This window comes from Malus sylvestris, chromosome 11 (genome assembly GCF_916048215.2).
Source record: "Malus sylvestris chromosome 11, drMalSylv7.2, whole genome shotgun sequence".
NCBI classification, from domain to species: domain Eukaryota; kingdom Viridiplantae; phylum Streptophyta; class Magnoliopsida; order Rosales; family Rosaceae; genus Malus; species Malus sylvestris.
The window spans coordinates 174,062-193,763 of NC_062270.1; the positions used below are offsets into that span (position 1 = coordinate 174,062).

General features: G+C 38.6%; 3 protein-coding genes and 2 non-coding genes across 5 annotated transcripts; 4 read left to right on the plus strand and 1 right to left on the minus strand.

The window, feature by feature from the left end:
- Positions 1–334: 334 nt before the first annotated feature.
- Positions 335–3,463, plus strand: LOC126589374 (uncharacterized). The gene is made up of 7 exons (XM_050254655.1): positions 335–721; positions 918–994; positions 1,097–1,231; positions 1,632–1,686; positions 1,845–1,932; positions 2,884–2,982; positions 3,069–3,463. The coding sequence occupies exons 1-7, from the start codon at positions 417–419 to the stop codon at positions 3,207–3,209; spliced, it is 900 nt and encodes a 299-aa protein (XP_050110612.1). The 5' UTR covers positions 335–416; the 3' UTR covers positions 3,210–3,463.
- A 1,208-nt stretch (positions 3,464–4,671) lies between these two features.
- LOC126591677 (small nucleolar RNA R12) lies at positions 4,672–4,759 on the plus strand. Its single transcript, XR_007612485.1, has one exon. It is a non-coding gene; the product is annotated as a small nucleolar RNA R12 (small nucleolar RNA).
- A 107-nt stretch (positions 4,760–4,866) lies between these two features.
- LOC126591659 (small nucleolar RNA SNORD24) lies at positions 4,867–4,955 on the plus strand. The gene has a single exon (XR_007612474.1). It is a non-coding gene; the product is annotated as a small nucleolar RNA SNORD24 (small nucleolar RNA).
- A 7,902-nt stretch (positions 4,956–12,857) lies between these two features.
- Positions 12,858–16,122, plus strand: LOC126590848 (TATA-box-binding protein-like). Its single transcript, XM_050256363.1, has 10 exons — positions 12,858–13,028; positions 13,352–13,474; positions 13,713–13,800; positions 14,268–14,339; positions 14,627–14,677; positions 14,917–14,961; positions 15,054–15,146; positions 15,542–15,643; positions 15,745–15,818; positions 15,909–16,122. Coding segments are annotated over exons 2-10 (648 nt in total). The 5' UTR covers positions 12,858–13,028; position 13,352; the 3' UTR covers positions 15,910–16,122.
- On the minus strand, positions 16,022–19,238 carry LOC126590847 (2-oxoisovalerate dehydrogenase subunit beta 1, mitochondrial-like). The gene is made up of 13 exons (XM_050256362.1): positions 18,853–19,238; positions 18,301–18,412; positions 18,148–18,183; positions 17,956–18,015; positions 17,801–17,858; positions 17,611–17,708; positions 17,395–17,484; positions 17,221–17,289; positions 17,004–17,090; positions 16,734–16,829; positions 16,570–16,647; positions 16,381–16,467; positions 16,022–16,285 (listed from the first exon to the last, which is right to left on the minus strand). Exons 1-13 carry the CDS (start codon positions 19,053–19,055, stop codon positions 16,250–16,252), a joined length of 1,110 nt encoding a protein of 369 aa, XP_050112319.1. The 5' UTR covers positions 19,056–19,238; the 3' UTR covers positions 16,022–16,249.
- Between the last annotated feature and the right edge of the window lie 464 nt (positions 19,239–19,702).

Here is a 19,702-nt window from a genome sequence, read left to right on the forward strand (position 1 = left end):
TTTTTTTAGGGGTTGAGAAAACTTACAGAAGCATTTCAGCATCTCCATTGCCACATCGGAATTTGAATCCAAAACCTTCAATTTTTAGTATAAAGGAGACCTTGCAGTCCATCCTTTACCATTGAACCACCCGTTCATGATTCATTATTTGTGTCTTTACTTAAGCAGGATTGCGAGTAATACAAAAACTAAAAGAGTAAGATCTTTTAAATGAATCTGGATCCTCACCGGATGCTAGGAAAATATCTCATGTCATGTTTTCCTTTTTTTTGGTAAAAAGTTTTTAACTTCAAAGAGTCAAAAGACCAAAACCCCTCCCCGCAAAATGGCTGAGGTCCGAGGGGAGATACTTATACGCTAAATACAGGGAGAGGCGGTCACGTTATCTAAAATCTCCCACAGCCTGAGGCTCAACAATGGAGGGAAGCTCGCTTCTCAGTCTCGGCTGCTCCTCTTCTTCTCCCCATTTAAAACCTCATTTCTCTTTCTCCTCCTCTTCTTCCTTGCTCTTCGGAAAATCCCACCTTCTGGGTTTAATCCCCAGACCCTTACTCGCCCACAGCACCCTATCACTCCCTTCCCCTCGAACCGCTCTCCGCACTTCGTCCTTCCCTCTCGACCAAGCTCTCGAAAAGCCCAGCAATGGCTCAGCAGATACGTTGCCCAAGATTGATAAGAGTGGCAGATTCTGCAGCCCCAGAGCCGCCAGAGAGCTCGCTCTGTAAGTCTCTCTCTTATCCTATCTTTTTAATTACTTATTTATCTTCCTCAGTTACTGCAAACTAAACTAAACCCATGTTTGTTTCTTGGAGAAATAGTGAAGGTAAACGAATGATTTTCAAACAAAAAGTAGTAATTTTGGGAATTGTTTCATTTCCAGCCTTAACCAAGTTTGTTTTGGCTGGATTTAAACGCAGGTCGATTGTTTATGCTTCTTGTTTAGAGGGTTCTGACCCAATACGTTTATTTGAAAAGCGAATAAATGTCCGTCGAGGTAACTATCCCCTGGTTATAGTCTTAATGTTTGTATATGAAGCATTGAAACGTTCAATATGCTTGTGTTCTGAATTACTCATCACACCTTTTCTATTCCCAGAACCCGGGTATGAATTTGACAGGGCATCATTACTTGAATATAATCCCATGAGCTTCGGAGGACCCCCTGTCACAGTTGAAACTGTTGAGGAAGCAGATGAGCTCCTGCGCAAAGATGAAAAGGAATCTGCAATTGGTATACATGTGACAATTTACACTTCACATGCCTTTCCATTTTAAAGTTGTTTGGATGTGTTAAATATCACCGTTGTCCTTTCTGTACCAATGTGGTTTATATGCAATCATTTTAGTTGTTTGGCTCACACAGTTTGTCCTAGAACTTGTGATGACTGATTCTATAACTTAACGGGGCCTTTCTCCCAGTTGTTGGGTCTCATGAGCTCCAACTACCCCTCTAATCAAAATTATTGTGCAACTTCAATGCTATAATGACCTTTTCTGTAATTTATATGTCTCAGTTATTCATAACTTCATCAAAATTGAGTTGATAGTGCTTTTACATTTTGCTCAGTTTTCCACTTTATATGCAACTCCTATTTCCGGAGTAATAGTCTGTGTAATTTTTCTCTTCTCAGAAGCAGAAGTTCTTGCAGCTCCTCCAAAATTGGTATACAGCAAACTGATTTTGCGGTAAACCATCCACTCTATTGATCAAAATTTCACTTTGTAACTATTTGATGTAGCAAGTGGAGCATATCATTTTTTTGTTTTTCTTCCCAACATTGTTTATTGAGGGTGACAGGAAGTTGTGGAGAGACCAACTAATTTTGTCTTTCTTTTTGTTACAGATTTACAAGGAAACTTTTGGTTGCAGTCATGGATAAATGGGACAGTCATGTGCTCGTTATTGACAACGTTGCCCCTCCAAATTGGAAGGTTGGGTACACCAATAAGCTTAATACATTTTGTTTGCACATTATCTTTGTTGAGTTTTGTAGCTCCTGAAGTGTATTACTGGTTCGTGCTTCTTGTAATACACTGGGGAGAGAGGGGGGGGAGGGGCTTAGGTTGTGCGTTACTTGTTTGTGCATTGACTATCCAGGTTTTATACGCTTTTACTTTTCTGGGTCTTTATTCTTTCTTTTGGCCTGCTTACGTGGGGTCGTTTCCATAATTAATGTGTACACTTGTTCTTAATCGGCTCAAAGTATAAACGCAATATAGGCATCGGTGAATAGTTGGTTTCCCCGTCTTTTGGAAAGGACAATTAGTATCTGTATGCCGCCAAAATGAAGCAGGAGTTCTGTTCTTTGAAATGAAAAGAAACAAGGAGGTTGATGCACTGTGATTGTCCAACCAAGTTATACTATTCATTAGTGTTTCACATGATGGCTTTTGGTCATGGTGCTACTGGTTGTGGGGTGTGTCTGATGTTTGCTCATGGGCTGTTTACCTCAATTCCCCCTTTAGGATTTACTTATTGTCTATTCTGCTTTCCAACGTCAGGCAAAAATATGGAGGGTGATACCAGGCAGATGTCCATTAAAGGCTTTAGTTACCTAGAGCCGCATCTTATTTTCACGTAGGTATAAATGAACTTACATCTAGTTCCAGATAAGGTGGGAATATAACACATGCTTTTTGGAGATTGGGCGTTTCTTAATTCAGTATGTTTTCATAGCACATGTTTAGTACTTGGGTAGCATTACACCATTATAAAAAATATCTGTTTCATAAATTGCTTGTCTTCTAAACAAGGCACCAAATCCGGTTCATTGTTTTTTATTTGGGTGAAAAAGGATATTATTACAGAGGTATTGATATTTTACTTCCCATTTTTTCTACTACGTACAAATGTTTTACACCATGTTCATCCGTAATTTTCAGGATGAGCCAGCAGGCAGAATATTGGAGCTTTGCATCCTCCACTTGGCAATGTCAGAAATAACAGTGCTCGAAACAAGACACCCGATTGTCATTAACGAGGTATGATGTTGTTTACTTTCATAACTTGTAAGTATACTTGTTTTGCCATAGTTGCTTGGTTTGATTGAATATGGCATTTTGTGAAGGCCGTAGATCTTGCTAAACGGTTCTGTGATGGATCAGCACCCCGTATTATCAATGGTTGTCTTAGAACATTTGTCAAACAAATTGAAGAAGCTGGTGGTCTAACTCGGGCTCTGGGGTATAAACAGAATGTGGTCACTTGATGAATGAACTTGTCTTGTTTGCACGTTTTCGGACAGTTGTTGGTAGGCTGAAGAAGAGTGTCAGTTTAGGAGTAATGCATTAGTTTGTAGGTGGTGGAAAACATTGAAGGGGAACGGAGGCCATAGAGAGAGGCGGGCAAACCAATGTTTTATAAATGATGTACCTGAAACTGTAAGAATTATTCATATTAAGTATATGATAAATGCTGTAATATTCGTGTTCAGATATTACGTATAGGTTTTTTTAGCCAAAATAGTCTCTGAGATTGGCATAACTTCTCACTTTAGTTTTTGAAATTTGAAATTTGAAATCAATAGAAGTAGTTCCTGAGTTTGTTTACCGTCAATCATTTTGGTACTTCCTTGAAAATTTATCTTAAATAAGAATAAAAAATGATAAAAATATCCTCAATTTAATAAACAAGCTCATGAATTACTTCTATCGATTTTTAATATCATGACCAAAGTGCACTCTCAATAACTATTTTGGCTAAGAATCCTTATGTATACGATAATGTCAAAAGTAGACTAGTTAAAGTTAAAACGTTTTGTCAAGACACCCTGAGCACCCTTCTGCGCTCCCATGACGATGAGACCCCCTTCTGCGTTCCCATGACCGCGAGACCCCCTTCTTCGCTTGCACCACAATCCAGAGCAACTCCATGGTGGACCACCGAGGCGATGCAGCGTCAACAGCCAAAACTCAATAGAAACCACCCTTCCTAACTACCACCTCCCTTCCCGTTCCCCGTCTCCCTCCATCTAATTTCAAAGATTGGGAAGAATTGCAGAATTCAAAAGCTTCAGAATTTCAAAATCCCAAACATAAACGAAGAAATTAAAGTCAATAAGCCCCCAATACCAACACAAAGTATATAAGAACAAAGGAGTTATATGAACTTGATTTTTTTTTTTTTTTTTTTGAACAATATGAACTTGAAAGTTAAAAGAGAATAAAACTAACATAACGATGCACGGAAAATAAGATTTAGCTAAATCTCAACCGTTCACTCATAAAAAAATGATGCAGTGAAGAGAATCTGCTTATACAAGCACAGCATCTGGAGGCCCAATACTTGCATTTAAGGGCCTAATACTTGTGGGCTGGGATGAGTTGTCCATTGGGTTTTCGCGAGAAATCAGAGAGAGGTGGGATGAATAGAGAGCGGACCGCCGCCTCCCCTATCTTGTTTTGGAGTCGTCTAGGGTTTTGGTTGTACCAGACCCTATAAAAGGAGAAGGAAAGCTCACCAAAAATACATTCACTTCCAATTCACAGACACGACTGGTTGCTCTTGCTGGAGGCTGTACCCGCCTTATGCCTCCTACTCCTCCGATTTTCCTTGTTTCTTTATTATTTCTCTTTCGGGCTTTTATTTTTCTTTAATTTCAAAGTTATATATTTTTTTGTTTCTGCAAATAAATTGTTTGTTTTTGGAGGGAGTATTGATGGATTGAAGGATGTAGAATGATGAAAAAAATCGGACGGATTCCCAATGATAACATTCATTCGTGTCTGTATGATATTAAACCAGCTACTTCTGACTACATCATTCAATCATTCCCCTTCATTTCCTCTTTTTTTTTTGTTTTTAAAGATTTGATTTGAGTCTTACTGTTGTTGTTTTAGAATTATTAGGAAGAAATCGTAGGGGAAGGCCGGTGATGTAGATTGGTATTTGCTACTCTTGATGGGAAGGGATCCTTCCCATCTGATGAATCTTATCCACCAAGATCTCTGAGGCCTTTCTTCTCTCTCTCTCTCTCATTGATTTCATGTTGAATCAGTTGAAACAAACAATTCTACAGTATCGGAGCGAAGTTGATTATCCTGGATTGGATTTTGTTTCCGGAATGAATACTAGTTGTGAATCTGTGATACAGAGAGGGGGCCAAAGTAAATTTGGAACAGAGAGTAAGACGACAGAATAATTTTGACAAACGCTACTGCCATAGTTGAAGAAATGGTTACCAAAACCCTAAATAAACAACTTAAAATAGATGGAACTTAAGTTTGATCCAATCAAGAAGTAAAAATGGCGAGTTTGAATGCGGAAGTTCGTGCCAACCAGTAAAAATGTTGTTGAACTAAGTTTAAGTTTTGAGTTCAACAATCTCATTTTGTTATATTCGTCTGAGAGTATAACCAGCACATCGAAATTTGTTCGATCCCACCAGAAGAAATGTCATCTAATGAAGAAAAATAAAGATTTGTTATAAAATATATCAAAGTTAGAGAGATAACCTTTTATATTGAGTGGAACGAAGTAGAGATAAAATATCACACTATAATTAAAACATAAGGAGATGGCAAATTAAAGACGGAGGAATGGATGATATTATTGATCTGTTTGTTTTCTATCTGTTTTTTCGTATGCTTTGATTGCATTCGAGTGCTCTATTTATAGAGCAACTCAAACAACTGTATTAATTGCATATGGACATTTACAGCATGCAACCTTTGACAAACATGATCTCCTGCATCCAAAGTCACTTTCTATTTACATGAGTATTGAAAATGTGTATCTGTGTGGATTGAAAACTCTACCCAATGTTTTCAATTTCTATGTGGGCATTCATTACCCACTATCTTTTTCAACACTCCCCCTTGGATGCCCACATATCAACATCAGTTGCCTCGTTAAAACCTTGCTTGGAAAAACCCAGTGGGAAAAAACCATAGCGAAGGAAAAAGAGTACAACTTTACCTGGATTGTTGATATAGTGTTAAGTATGCTTATGTTGCCTCGTTAAAACCTTGATAAGAAAAATCCAGTGGGAAAAATCCTAATCGAAGGAAAAAGAGTACAACATGCATGTATCATGGATGCTCCCCCTGATATGTATCTCCCCTTGATTCCGCATTTTCCAAACTTAGTTGTTTTGTAAGTCGACGTAATCCGATACTTTGCACTAACTTCTGAAACGTGCACTTTGGTAGAGACTTGGTGAACAAGTCTACCAGATTTTCATTAGAACGGATTTGTCTGACTTCAATAACTTTAGCCTTCTGAAGCTCATGTGCGCTGAAAAACTTTGGAGATATGTGTTTAGTTTGATTGTCCTTGATGAATCCTTCCTTCATTTGGGCAACACAGGCTGCATTATCTTCATGAATGACAGTTGGATTATCTGTCTTCGAAGTTAGACCACATGAATTCCGGATATGATGGATCATTAGTCTTAACCAAGAACATTCACGACTTGCTTCATGTAAAGCAATTATTTCTGAATGATTTGAAGATGTAGCAACTGATGTTTACTTTGTTGAGCGCTATGAGATTGTTGTATCTCTATTCTTGAACACATATCCAGTTTGTGAGCGGGCTTTATGCGGATCAGAGAGGAAACCAGCATCTGCATATCCAACAAGGACCTGGTCATTTGTGGAGTTCTTTGAGTAGAAGAGACCCATATCTGTTGACCCACGAAGGTATCGCAATACATCTTTGATACCCTTCCAATGACGGATTGTTGGAGCAGAGCTATACGTGGCTAACAAGTTGACTGAAAAAGCTATATCTGGTCTAGTACATTGTGTTAAATACAACAAAGCACCTACTGCACTCAGATATGGTACTTCTGGACCAAGGACCATTTCATCATCTTCTTTTGGACGGAATGGATCTTTCTTAATGTCCAGAGAACGAACGACCATTGGCGTGTTGAGTGGATAAGCCTTGTCCATACCAAATCGCTTCAAGATTTTTTCAATGTAAGCTGATTGGTGGACCAAAATTCCACTAGCACGTTGCTCGATCTGCAGGCCGAGACAATATTTTGTTTTTCCAAGGTCTTTCATTTCAAATTCGCTTTTCAGATATTCAGCAGTTTTATGGAGCTCTTCAGGAGTTCTAACTAGGTTCATATCATCAACATATACTGCCACTATAGCAAATCCAGAGTTGGATTTCTTAATGAACACACAAGGGCAAATTACATTGTTAATATACCCTTCTTTGATCAAATACTCACTGAGACGATTATACCACATTCGTCCAGATTGTTTCAGCCTATACAATGATCGCCTTAATTTGATCGAGAGCATACCTCGTGGTTTGTTACTTGTTTTAGGCAACTTAGGTCCTTCTGGGACTTTCATGTATATGTCAGTATCTAATTCTCCATATAGATACGCAGTGATGACATCCATAAGTCGCATGTCAAGCTTTTCTGAAACCACTAAACTTATTAAGTAACGGAACGTAATTGCATCCATTACAGGATAGTATGTGTCCTCATAATCAATTCCAAGTCTTTGTGAAAAGCCTTGTGCAACGAGTCGTGCTTTGTATCTAGCAATCTCGTTTTTCTCATTGCGTTTCCTTGTGAATACCCATTTGTAACCCACGGGGTTTACATCAGGCGGGGTTTGGACTACTGGTCCAAAAACACTTCGTTTTTCCAAGGAATTTAATTCTGCCTGGATTGCATCTTTCCACTTAGGCCAATCTTGTCTCTGTTTGCACTCATCAACAGAGCGGGGCTCAATATCATCACTTAATATGATTTCAGTGGCTACTGCGAATCCTATTAATGCTTGTGACTGATAGGGATTTTTACCACCTGCAAAAGTAGGGATAAAAATGCTTGCAAGAGTACAAGGTTATAGCAGCTTAAGCAATGTCATTTTCCACATGGATTGTTTGAATAATTTATGTAAATACCAAATCTTAATTAATTATTTAAAACAAAGATTGAAAAAAGTTGATTTTATGACCTAGAAGATTAAAAACGAATTTTAAATTAAAACAATTAAAGAAATTAGCAAAGTAAAGAAAACAAAGGAAAACGTTTTGAAAACCAAATTGTAAAAGCCTGGGTTCTGCCATCCCCTTAACAATCCTATGTAAATTTATCAATTACTTATAAATTACACATGCAACTTTGAAGGTTAGGTTTTCCTTATGCATATTCTACTTGTGGCATTCAAGCTAGAACATATATCAAACATGCAATCCATCTGTTGTCACATCCCGGCCAGGGGCGGACCACTTCCCGGGCCATCTCCACCACCGTAGCACGATATTGTTCGCTTTGGGCTTACCATTCCCTCATGGTTTTGTTTTTGGGAACTCACGAGCAACTTGCCCAATCAGAGAAGAAGAAGAAGAGGCCGAATGGGGAGAGGAGAGAGATGGGCTAGACCAATCAGAGAAGGGGAAATGAGGAAAGGAGAGAGGGCGAGAAGCGGAGGAAGAAGAACAGAAATGGGTTTTCAACCCATGACCCGCGCGACCCAGTGGGTTTTCCACCCATTTCCGTCGAAATTTCTTCACTTTTCCGGTGAGTTACTTCAAACCGTCACTTGGAAAACCCTCTATGATCTTCCCTCTTCCTATTACACCCCAAAAATCAAAGAATTTGGCCTTGAAATTGGTTGAAACCGTACGGTGTGTGCGGTGGCTTAGTGTACAAATTCTTCAAATCTTGAAATGTTTTCTTTCAATTACTAACACCATTAGCATTCCCTTATGACCTGGAACAAAGCCCAAACATTAGTTCGAGCATCGAAGTGGTTTTGGAGGTCGAATTGAAAACACCCATTTCTAGGGTTCTTCACGGGTTTGATGGAATTGGAGCATTTCCAGGACAAATTGGCCTTGGCCTCAGGTATAAAGTTTACTTTACTCATTGAGATCTTCATTTCTGTAAATTTTGGTAATTTTTGGAGATAGTTGGATTTTCCGGTGAGCCGGAACGGCCGACCGCCACCTGCGGCGGCCCGTGCGGTGGCGCGTGGCCAGTGGCCCGCCAATATCATTCTTAGCATGTGTTTAATGTTCTAGGTTCAGTTTTGATAATGGATTGACGTAAATTGAGTAATTGAACCTAAGTTCGTTACGATTCGTGGTTAGGTGAAAATGTGAATTGACGATCCGACCGTTGGATCTTCACCAAACTTTGTTACGTTGTAATACGTAATATTTTTGGATTATAGGAACTTACGGATTGGGAATCCAATTACCGGATCTTCCGAAATTGGAATTGTAAGTTCATAAAATAGAATGTTAACTGTCACTTGGTTTTGACAATTGACGGAGATCCGACCGTTGGATGGTAATGAAATTTTAGGATGTTGTTCTAGAGATATATTGTGGACCTCTGGAAGTTATGGATTGGAAATATGAGTTGCAGATCTTCCGAATCGAACTACGTAGTGACATGTTTTATATAAGTTATATATTCTATCAATACGATTTCTGAGGTTTGATTTGATGTTTGTTCTAGGCACCGATCGTCATGACGCCTTGATGTGTTCTGCTAGGGAGTTGTAGGGTGAACTCCAGTTGAGTGGGCAGTTTTGTTTTCCGTATATACCTATATAAATTAGATTTGTCCCAGGAAATCAATTTAAGTGAAATGTGAGATGAAATGCGATATGAAATACCATGCAAAATATATGCCTAATTATTTATGCATTAGTAATTGCATACATGCATGATTGGTGCTGCAGACGCACAGGTAAGTGTCAGGTAAGTTCATAATTTAAATTATGTAATTGTTGAGTTGATATGATTGAAAGCTCATAAACCTGCACACTGGTGATCGTGATTTAGTAGAGATGATTGAGGCCTGTATATATAGTCACCCCCGCACCATATGCTCACAATTGGATCCAATTTAGGTGCATGTCGTACAGACCATTAGAGGTGATTCCAACATGTCGTATAGACCATTAGAGGTGGTTCCGACTCGTAGGTGACTAGCGATTTATCGCATAGCTATCAGGAGAGGATAGCATGAGCATAACTATATTTCACCCAGTTCAGTCGCACAGACTTTTTCAGGGGTTCCGACTCGTGTGCAGTGTAGTGCCGTACAGATCACTTGCGATGACTCCGGCTAGATAAGATTGATTATGAGATATAGATTCAGCCATACATGCCACTATAGGTGGATCTGGTTGACATATTATTTTGCATGAGTTACTTATATGATTTGATGAGATATATATTTTTGGCATGGCATATAATTCACATATCACTACTTCTGAGTTTTGAGACAAGTATACGTGTTACATATTTCTAGGAAAGTATACGGGTTTTACAGCGAGAGGTTAACGTTTTGATAATGAGATGATTTTCGAAAAACTTTGTTTTACTGACCTACTCAACTTTGTTTTGCGCCCCTCCAAGTTCAAGATAACAGAGCTTTGGTGGCCACGAGGAATCCAACGGTGTTCTGACAGAATTCACAAAAGTAGGACTCACCCTTGGGTGTTACATCTTAGTAATTGTATCTTTAAAGCTTCCGAACTGTGTAAATGGTTACGTCACTCTCATGTGACGGTCAGCATGCCCTCATTCGGGACGGGGTGTGTCATCTGTGGCATTCAGATTAAATATAAACATGCATGACTCATTACGCTTTGTGAAAACCCTTTGAAAAACCATGCAACCCTTAAGACGTGGCATTTGCCTAGGTGAAATTACAATTATCAATCACAAGAAGCAATACTCAATTCCCTGGTGGCATTCCAACCGAATTGCATCCAATTACTTATTAAACATACTAATGGTAGCTAAGCACTAAGATATAGAGACAGTTTAAAGCACGATGATTAATAATTCAAAGCATGCATGCATGCATAATATCATAAGCAATTAAAAAAATTACATATTCATGCTAAGGCTCAAGGTATCGCCCTAGCAAATGAAAAATTAGTTACAAACAACCATAAAACAAAAGGAATTTTATTGAAATAGAAAAAAAAAATAGAAAACACCTAGAAAATAAACTTGAAAACCCCTTTAGAGTAGTGTGTGCGTTTTTTCCTCCCCAATGTTGCGTAGTAAACCCTAATGGCTAACAAGCCTTATTTATACTACTCTAATTAAAATCCTCCTAGTAAAAGGTCTTAGAATAAAACTATAGGAAACATAATAAAATAATAAAACAGAAAATAAAAGGTTTCCTATTTAAACTAAAATTCAGACTTCTCAGAAAAGAGCTGACTCTGGCTAGATTGAGATAAGAGCTATTGACTTAGACGTACAGGCCACAAGAGGTGGATCCGGCTGACATATCAATTGCATATGCGATGAGATACGAATATGTCGTACATATTTATATGCTAGCAATGATTAATGAGATATATGAAGAGATATGGATAAGTCGTATAGGTCACTAGAGGTGACTCCGACTTATAAGCTAACATATGTGATGAATATGTGATGAGCTAGCATATGCGATGAATATGTGATGAGCTAGCATATGTGATGGATATGTGATGAGCTAGCATATGTGATGAATATACGATAAGCTAGCATATGTGATGAACTAGTATATGTGATGAGATATGGGTAAGTCGTACAGGTCACCATAGGTGACTCCGACTTGCTTACTAGTATGAGTTATTAATCACATGATTATTTGATATTGCTGACAAGATGATGTATTGTGGTATATTTATGATATTTTCTAGAAATTATACAAATGTTGTAGCGAGGGATTATAATGTTTTATATGGGTTTTATTAAAATTTTATTTACAGGGCCACTTGGTGGAAAAATCCCAAATTTTGATACGATCAAGCTAAGTGACTCACAAACGTCATTCAACTGGAATTACTCCAAAATTCGTCCATTTGGTCCTGTTTTACTCCGGAGGAAGTCGAAAGTCCTATATTGAAAATATAATTCAAAGTATCAAAATTCTTTCAAAATATTAACCAAAATATACTAAGATTAGGGTAAAATATATAATATAAAATCTACTCATCACCACTCACCTTTGTCTTGTCTTCACCCTCCAGGTCTTATTAGATGAGCTTTCTTATTGTCGAAGATTCGTGGCGATTCTTAGTATTGGAGATTATTTCGAGGGTACGATTCTTAATTCACTCTTATGTTCTTGCTTATGCTCTAACGTCACGTGTGAAGTGAGTTCATTCCCGCTCACCGGTGCACTCTTGTATTTAGGCACTCTTAGGTTTAAATTTATTCACAGTTTTCCACATCATCACACTTTATGGCTTCGTCACCTTCCAGGTGTCGGCCAGCACAGCTCGATTCGGAGTCCTAGTGGACATTTCGGGTCGGGGTGTGTCGAATTAATATTAATCCGATTCGAATTCGACCTGTTTACAGGTGTAGTGCTTGACCTCAAATCTTTATTTTAAACATTTTTTTCGTGTCCTCGTATATTTTGGATTGGATTGGAGTGGATTGATTTATACTTTGTTGATTGCACACATGCGGATTAATCCCCGGATTCTTTGGATCCCTACTCTACAGTCTACACCATTTCTTTGGGATAGAGCTTTGGTCTCCCGTGCATTGGGCCTGAGCAATCCTTTAGCTGCCTGTTCGTGCATTTATCGGCCCATTATTCCCCTTGGGATAAACACTCTCACACCAAAATATAACAATTGGATCCGGATCCGAATCCGAATCCGAATCCGAAGCAGAAACCGAAGCGTAATATGGCGGTGAATTTGCACGCACTGACCGACCAAAGGAAACAGAAACAGAAAAGGAACGTGGCAGATTTCTATAAGGCCTTGACGAACGGACCATGTCATCGAAGCAATGCCAGATGAGATTCCAATAATGGCCCTCGTAGCTGGTTGAAAAAAGCGGGTGGGCAAGAGGGCATTACGGGGAACTACATATATACAAGTATTAGGGTAAAAGGTGCATTCCAGATCCACACCAACACAAGACGCTCTCCTCCTCTCTTCTTTTTAAGCTTCGGAATACAAATCTCTTGTATAAAACGGAACACCTATTCAAAATCTTCCCGCTTCTCCTACTCATCCTCCTCTATTTCTCGATCTATCGATTTATCTCGCGGTCGGATCTCTGCAACCAAAAGGTCCGATTTCTTTATTCAAACTTTAAACTTTAAACAAAACCATCCTCCTGATATGATTTCTTTTTTCCCCGTACTTAAATCTCGAAGATGATCCGTCCTTTTCATGTTTCTCAACGATAATTATGGAGAATCTTTGCCCCAAAAATAAAAAATAAAAATAAAATAAAAGATAGTAAAGAATCATACCCGAAATCCCAGAATGCGTGTATGTGCGATGGCTGGATGGCTGGATATATGTATCAAACTGGCTTGGTTGGTTTGTATAATTTAGTTTGTATGATTTAGTTTGTATGATTGTGTGATGGATTGTGTATAATATGTAGAATGGAGGCGCAAGGTCTCAATCAGTACCAAGTCAATAAAACAAAGGGAATGGCAGAAGAAGGAAGCCATCCAGTAGTAGTAGATCTGAGCAAGCACCCTTCTGGGATTGTCCCTACTCTCCAGTGAGTTGTTTCTTTCCACCTCATCAAACTCTCATAATTCAATTTACACAAGCTATCTGCTGCGTCCTCATCCAGTAATATGTTGAATTATGTTGGCTGTGCATGATTAAATGACCGATTGCGATATATTTGCAAATTTATTTTGGCTGTTGTTCGTCGTTTCTCTATTTAACTCATCTTTCTCTGTCTCCACACTTGCTTGTACCTTTGCTTAACAAGGTGTTATCTGTGCTCTCAGGAATATTGTCTCCACTGTCAATCTGGATTGCAAATTGGATCTTAAAGCCATTGCATTGAAAGCTCGTAATTCTGAATACAACCCAAAGGCATGTGATGTTTCGAGCATAGCTTCCCCTGCTATCTTTCTCCTCCATTCTTTTACCTTTCTTTTGTTCAAGAGCTATAATATTTTTTATACTATGGATCCCTTTTGCGGAAGCCTTTGTTTAACAAGTGCATTAAAGTTTGGGTAGTTTTTAGTTCCCTAGATCTGTGTAAAAACAGATTTTTGCTGTTTAGATGGAGCGCAATTCAGTTCCCATTTTATATATTTAGATGCTAGAGTTGGTACAATATCTATTTATATTTCATAAGGATTCGACGTGATCATGGAGTGCCGGCTGTCGACTACCTGACGCCCTCCCCCTCCTCCTTTATCCGGGCTTGGGACCGGCCATGTAAGACATAGGCGGAGTTACAATATCTATTTATATATGTATACAAAATCGGTTTTCCTTGTTCAAACTTCATAGTCATCTTTATATTGCATACCAATTCTGTTGTATCCTTGCAGCGTTTTGCAGCTGTGATCATGAGAATAAGAGAGCCGAAGACCACTGCCTTGATATTTGCGTCCGGTAAAATGGTAAGTCTCAATTTCCAACCAAGGATCTTTTTCCCTCCCTTTTTCTGTTTTTCATCGACTTCTATAGATTTCTGCATCTTATTCTTTGATTTCTAATCATTTCAAATGATTAATAGATGAGGGTTTGTTTTTTTTATGGTCTCCCTCCCCCTCTCCCTCTCTACCCTTTTGTAGTTGATAAATTTTATGTCTCTTTGCGATTTTATGTATCTCTCTTCCCTTTTCAAATCATGCTAATTAGTCCTTCACACTCATGTTAATGCTGGCACATTATTGTTGTGGTATAGGTTTGTACGGGAGCTAAGAGTGAAGAACAATCGAGATTGGCAGCACGAAAGGTATTCTTATTCCTTTCCACAGTTACCGTGTACATTTATATATGGGGGTAGTTTTGGATGTCCCATTGTCCATATTCTGCCTTCTGTTTGAAGTTTTATCCAAAAAAGGAAGAAGCCATTTTGGTGTTTTCGTTTAAACCATGCAGCTCTAACACATGCAAATAGCACTTCGGTAGATTTTAAATATGGTGTAACATGTCATATTTACACAATCTTACATGACCCTCTTTGTTCTTCAGTATGCTCGAGTCATCCAGAAACTCGGTTTTCCAGCTAAGTTCAAAGTACTCTCTCGCTCTCTGTCAAACACGCACATGCTTTATGCTGTGCACTATCACTTATTAAGTTTTTAATCTGGCTTCAATTTGTGGTGCAGGATTTCAAAATCCAAAATATAGTTGGTTCTTGTGATGTAAAATTCTCCATAAGACTTGAAGCCTTGGTAGTATCCCACTGTGCTTTCTCCAGCGTGAGTTTTCTGGCTTCATCTTTGCGTCTGTTTTAGCAATCATATTAAAACCGAATATCTTTGAACGAGGTTTCTTATTGTTGAGGGTCCAAAGTTTCAGGGAAGGGTTTGTGCTGGAAACCGGATAAAAACTAAATTTACTGGACGTAACGTTAATAGTTTACTTCAGCCTATACATCTCTCACATTTGGTGACTAATGAAATGCATTTTAAGTTTGTCAAAAACGGTTTCTACTTTCTACTTTTCATCATTCTACCTATTGTTGTTTGAGCATGAGGAAGCTGGTAGATTAATCTAGTCTAGTAGGGAATTTCTTCTGGAAACAATTGTTTGTGCTGCTAATCCGGAAAAATTCCAGTTAATCATCTGAAAGCGTTTCTGTTGTGGTGGCCAGTATGAACCAGAAATTTTTCCAGGCTTGATATATCGAATGAAACAACCGAAGATTGTGCTCCTCATCTTTGTGTCTGGAAAAATTGTCCTGACAGGAGCGAAGGTGATAATTTCACAATGCTTCTTTCGATGTTTGAATTTTCGGTTTTATATTTTATTATGTTTGTAAATTATCTGGAGACCATTGTCATTTCGATGATTCAGGCAAGAACCGAGACGTATGAAGCCTTTGAGAACATTTACCCAGTTCTTACAGGATTCAGGAAAAATCAGCATTGGTATGAAGTATGAACTCCAATCAAATTTCCTGTACAAACACCAATTATGCTTTTATAACTAATGTCGTTTCATCTTCAAATTGACGGCAGACTGTTTCTGGGTAAGCACAAGTCATATTCTTGGGGCTGAATGCTGCGGAAATTGGGCAAATTGCCTGGGTTGAATTTTTGATAAGAAGATTGTGCATTGTTGGAGTAGCCGATGAATATAAATTTAGACTCTTGGTTCTGTCTTTTGTTTATTTTAGTAATGTGACCTTACCTTTAACAAAATGCAAAGTAAACAAGTAGTTTTTAACACAAATCTCTCTCTCTCTGTGCTGGTTTTTTTTTTTTTTACATATTGATACTGGTTTAGATTGAGGAAGAACCGAAACGTTTATTTCCTCTCTCCACCGTGTGCAAGATTAGATGATAATGGGCTCATTACACTAGAAATTTACGGTTGATTTGATTGCATCCAATATCTGCATCCGAGGAAGAAAAAGAGAGAAAGGTTTACATAAGCACAGAGCCAGTATCAAAAGCAAAAGCCACGGTGGAAACATCTCGAATGACTAACCTTGTTTTTGGTGGGCATATAAAAGGGCTCGAAGATGAGAGGGAAGGGGGTATCCAAACCGCAGACTCTTGCAACAGGTGCTTCTAACTACACAACAGTTCAAAGATAAAGTTATCAGCTGCCTCCACGACCTTAGCAAAAGTTAACCACCGAAACATCTAAATAGAACAAATAAAGGCACGAGAGTACCCTTAGGAAGCAGCGTTCAACAATTGAAGCGGATATTTCAGCACCAAATCCTCCAGTAACTGGCGCTTCATGACTTATCTACAAAAAAGGGCAATCGATTCGTCACCAAGAGTGCACCAACCGATTTTCATCAAGTGTCCTCTGTAAACAGATACCATACTTACAAGAAGCCTTCCTGTCTTTCTGACAGAGGCCTCCACTGTATCCTTGTCCCACGGTAAAAGAGTTCGCAGGTCTATCAGTTCGCAAGAAATTCCATCCTGAAAATTCCCACTACACTATTTAGCATTTATTTTACCTGTAAGGATGAGATAATTGTATCCTTGACAATTACATAAACCTTCGCCGCATAAAATAGACAACACCAAATCAAATGTAGTGATTACACAGAGCAGAAAGGGAATAATATTTTCTAGCAGTCGGAAAAAACTTACTTTTTCAGCTTCTTTACAGGCCTGTTCCATTACAGATAACTGAGCTCCCCAACCAACAAGCGTTATATCAGTGCCCTCTCGAATTACCTGAGTATCGCAGTTCCAATTTTCAAGTATGAAGTTCCATCAATTATATCAAAACCATGACCGCAAGTCTCGTTCTTTTTTCAAACATTAGAAACTTGGACTACAATGGAACTAGGGGGGTAGTGTGTACCTCTGCCTCTGATAAAGGCAACATGTAATCATGCTCAGGAACCTCTTCTACTGATAATCTGTATAACCACTGAAGCCCGGGTTGTTTTTGTAAAATTTCAGATCAAAATTTTTGTCAAATTAATTTTATTTGCTAATGGAAAATTAATTTATTCTGTAACCAAAATTAACCTACCTTTGGTTCAAAAAACACAACAGGATTTGGATCACGTATGCACGACAGCAATAAGCCTTTTGCTTGGAGTGGACTTCGAGGGATGACCACCTATATGAATTTTTAGTACTCTTTATATATCAAGTTTTTAGTACTCGTTCAAAGAAAGGATCGCAAAAATGTAGCAAGGGTTTGTGGGGGAAAAATCACGAAGTGATTGAATGGAAGAAAACATACTTTGAGACCAGGGGCATGACAGAAGAAAGCTTCAGGAGATTGTGAGTGATAATGTCCACCGTGGCCGACAGCTCCATAGGGGGCTCTTATTGTTAAACCTAGTGAGTAATAAAAAAACCTCATAATGCGCAAATAACATGTGGGAAGAAAAAAGTACGGTTCACACACGATCAAGAAAAGGAAGTTTCACCTCCACAATTAAATTGATTTCCACTTCGGTATCTGAACTTTGCAGCTTCGTTGACAATCTACAAGGTGAGATTCACCCAATTAATTATCATTTTTCATTTGTGAGGCTATGAGGCTATGACTGAACTCAGCACTGAAAGGAATTGGGATGCATGCCTGATCAAAAGCTGGAAAAATATAATCTGCGAATTGGATTTCTGCTACAGCTCGATTACCCTATCAAGTCAGATGAAAACAAATGTAGTGAGGTTCGTGCCTATAAGATAAGATAAAGAACTGAAGGTAAAATTTGAATGGAGGTACGTATGATTGTAAAGGTCACGTGTAAGACTAAACCTTCATACTTACCATAGCTGCTAGACCAATGCCAAATCCTACAATGCCCTGGGTGTAAGGACAATAAGGGAGGTTATCAAGTTGACAGAAGACATATTTAACAAAGTGGAAGGGAGGGATACATGGTAATTTGGTACAACGGAAGACATAAAGCCCGCCGGGTACCTGTTCACAAAGAGGGGTATTAAAAACCCTTTGTTTACCGAAGCGATCAGCTAAGCCTGTTGTGCAGCGGAAGACCCCACCAAAGCTCACATCTTCTCCAAATACATAAGAACTGAGAGTGAAATGAAAAAAATGAGTTAAGTGATTAACCCATATGGTAGGCTAGGCGGCGCACAAGAACAATGAGGTAACTGATCGATCCAAAATAACACTGGTGCATCGAAATCTCGCATGAACATCTGTAAAATTCAAGCGGTGAATTTTACCGAATTTGATATTTTTCAGCAAAGTCAGTCGAAGTTGCAAAACTCGTGGATGATGATATACAATTGTTTACAGTGGAGTCGATAGACCGAAAGCAAAATAACCATCTGATCTAAGAGATAAGATCACATCACAATCACATACGATTCAATTAACGAGAATAGTTGAATGAATGCAGAGCAAAGCCAATTCAGAAAACGATTAAAAACACCGCAGATCGAATTCAGTCCAAATTATGAAGCAAGCAAGCAGATACAACAGGTAGAATTGAAGAAGGAAAGTGCTGACCGAGGATCAGTTTCCAAGGCGATGTGGAGCGCTTGGTTGATGGCAGAGTAGAGGTTCAATGATTTGCTACCAGTGCCACGAACAATCGTTCCATCACCGGCGGCGGTGGAGGAGGAGGAGGAAGAGGAAGAGGAGGTTGCAAATGGCCTTCTCCTGGCAACTCCAAGCCGTTTGACCAGTCCTCCAAATCTGCTCAGCCCCATTTAATCACTGAAAACAGAGAGCGAGCGAGCTCAATCTCTTAGAATGGAAGACTCAGGCGAAAAACTACACCTTGATAATGATGATGATGATGTTACTGCAGTTCCATCTTCCTCTTCCTCTTCCTCTTCCAAGCGTTGATCTTATCTCATTCACCAATCATGCTATTGCTTTTTTTGGTAGCTAAGATTTCATCTGGTGTTATTATTTTATTAATTTTTACTGATAAATTGGAGTGAATCCATCCACAGTACACGTGTTCAGTCAGTCATTCATAGTACAGTATGAACTTCAAGTCAACCTCTTCTATGCCAACTTAAATCGGAAAAGGATCATAATCGGATCATTTTCCTGACGATGCTAGGATTCTATGATCATGATCGTTTATCGTTTATCGTATATCGTGTGATTATTTTTCGTTAAGTACTATTTATATTTAATTTTAAATTTTAAATTTTAAAATAATTTCTGATCGCATAATGTACGATAAACGGTCAGAATCACGAGATCTCTAGAATTCTCTGGAAAATGAATCTCGCAGGATCCTTTTCCACTTAAATTTTAAAGGTTAAATATATTTTTATGCCGTATTTCATAACTACCATAAAAGTGGTATTCCTAGCATTTTTCTTCCTATATTATGTGACAG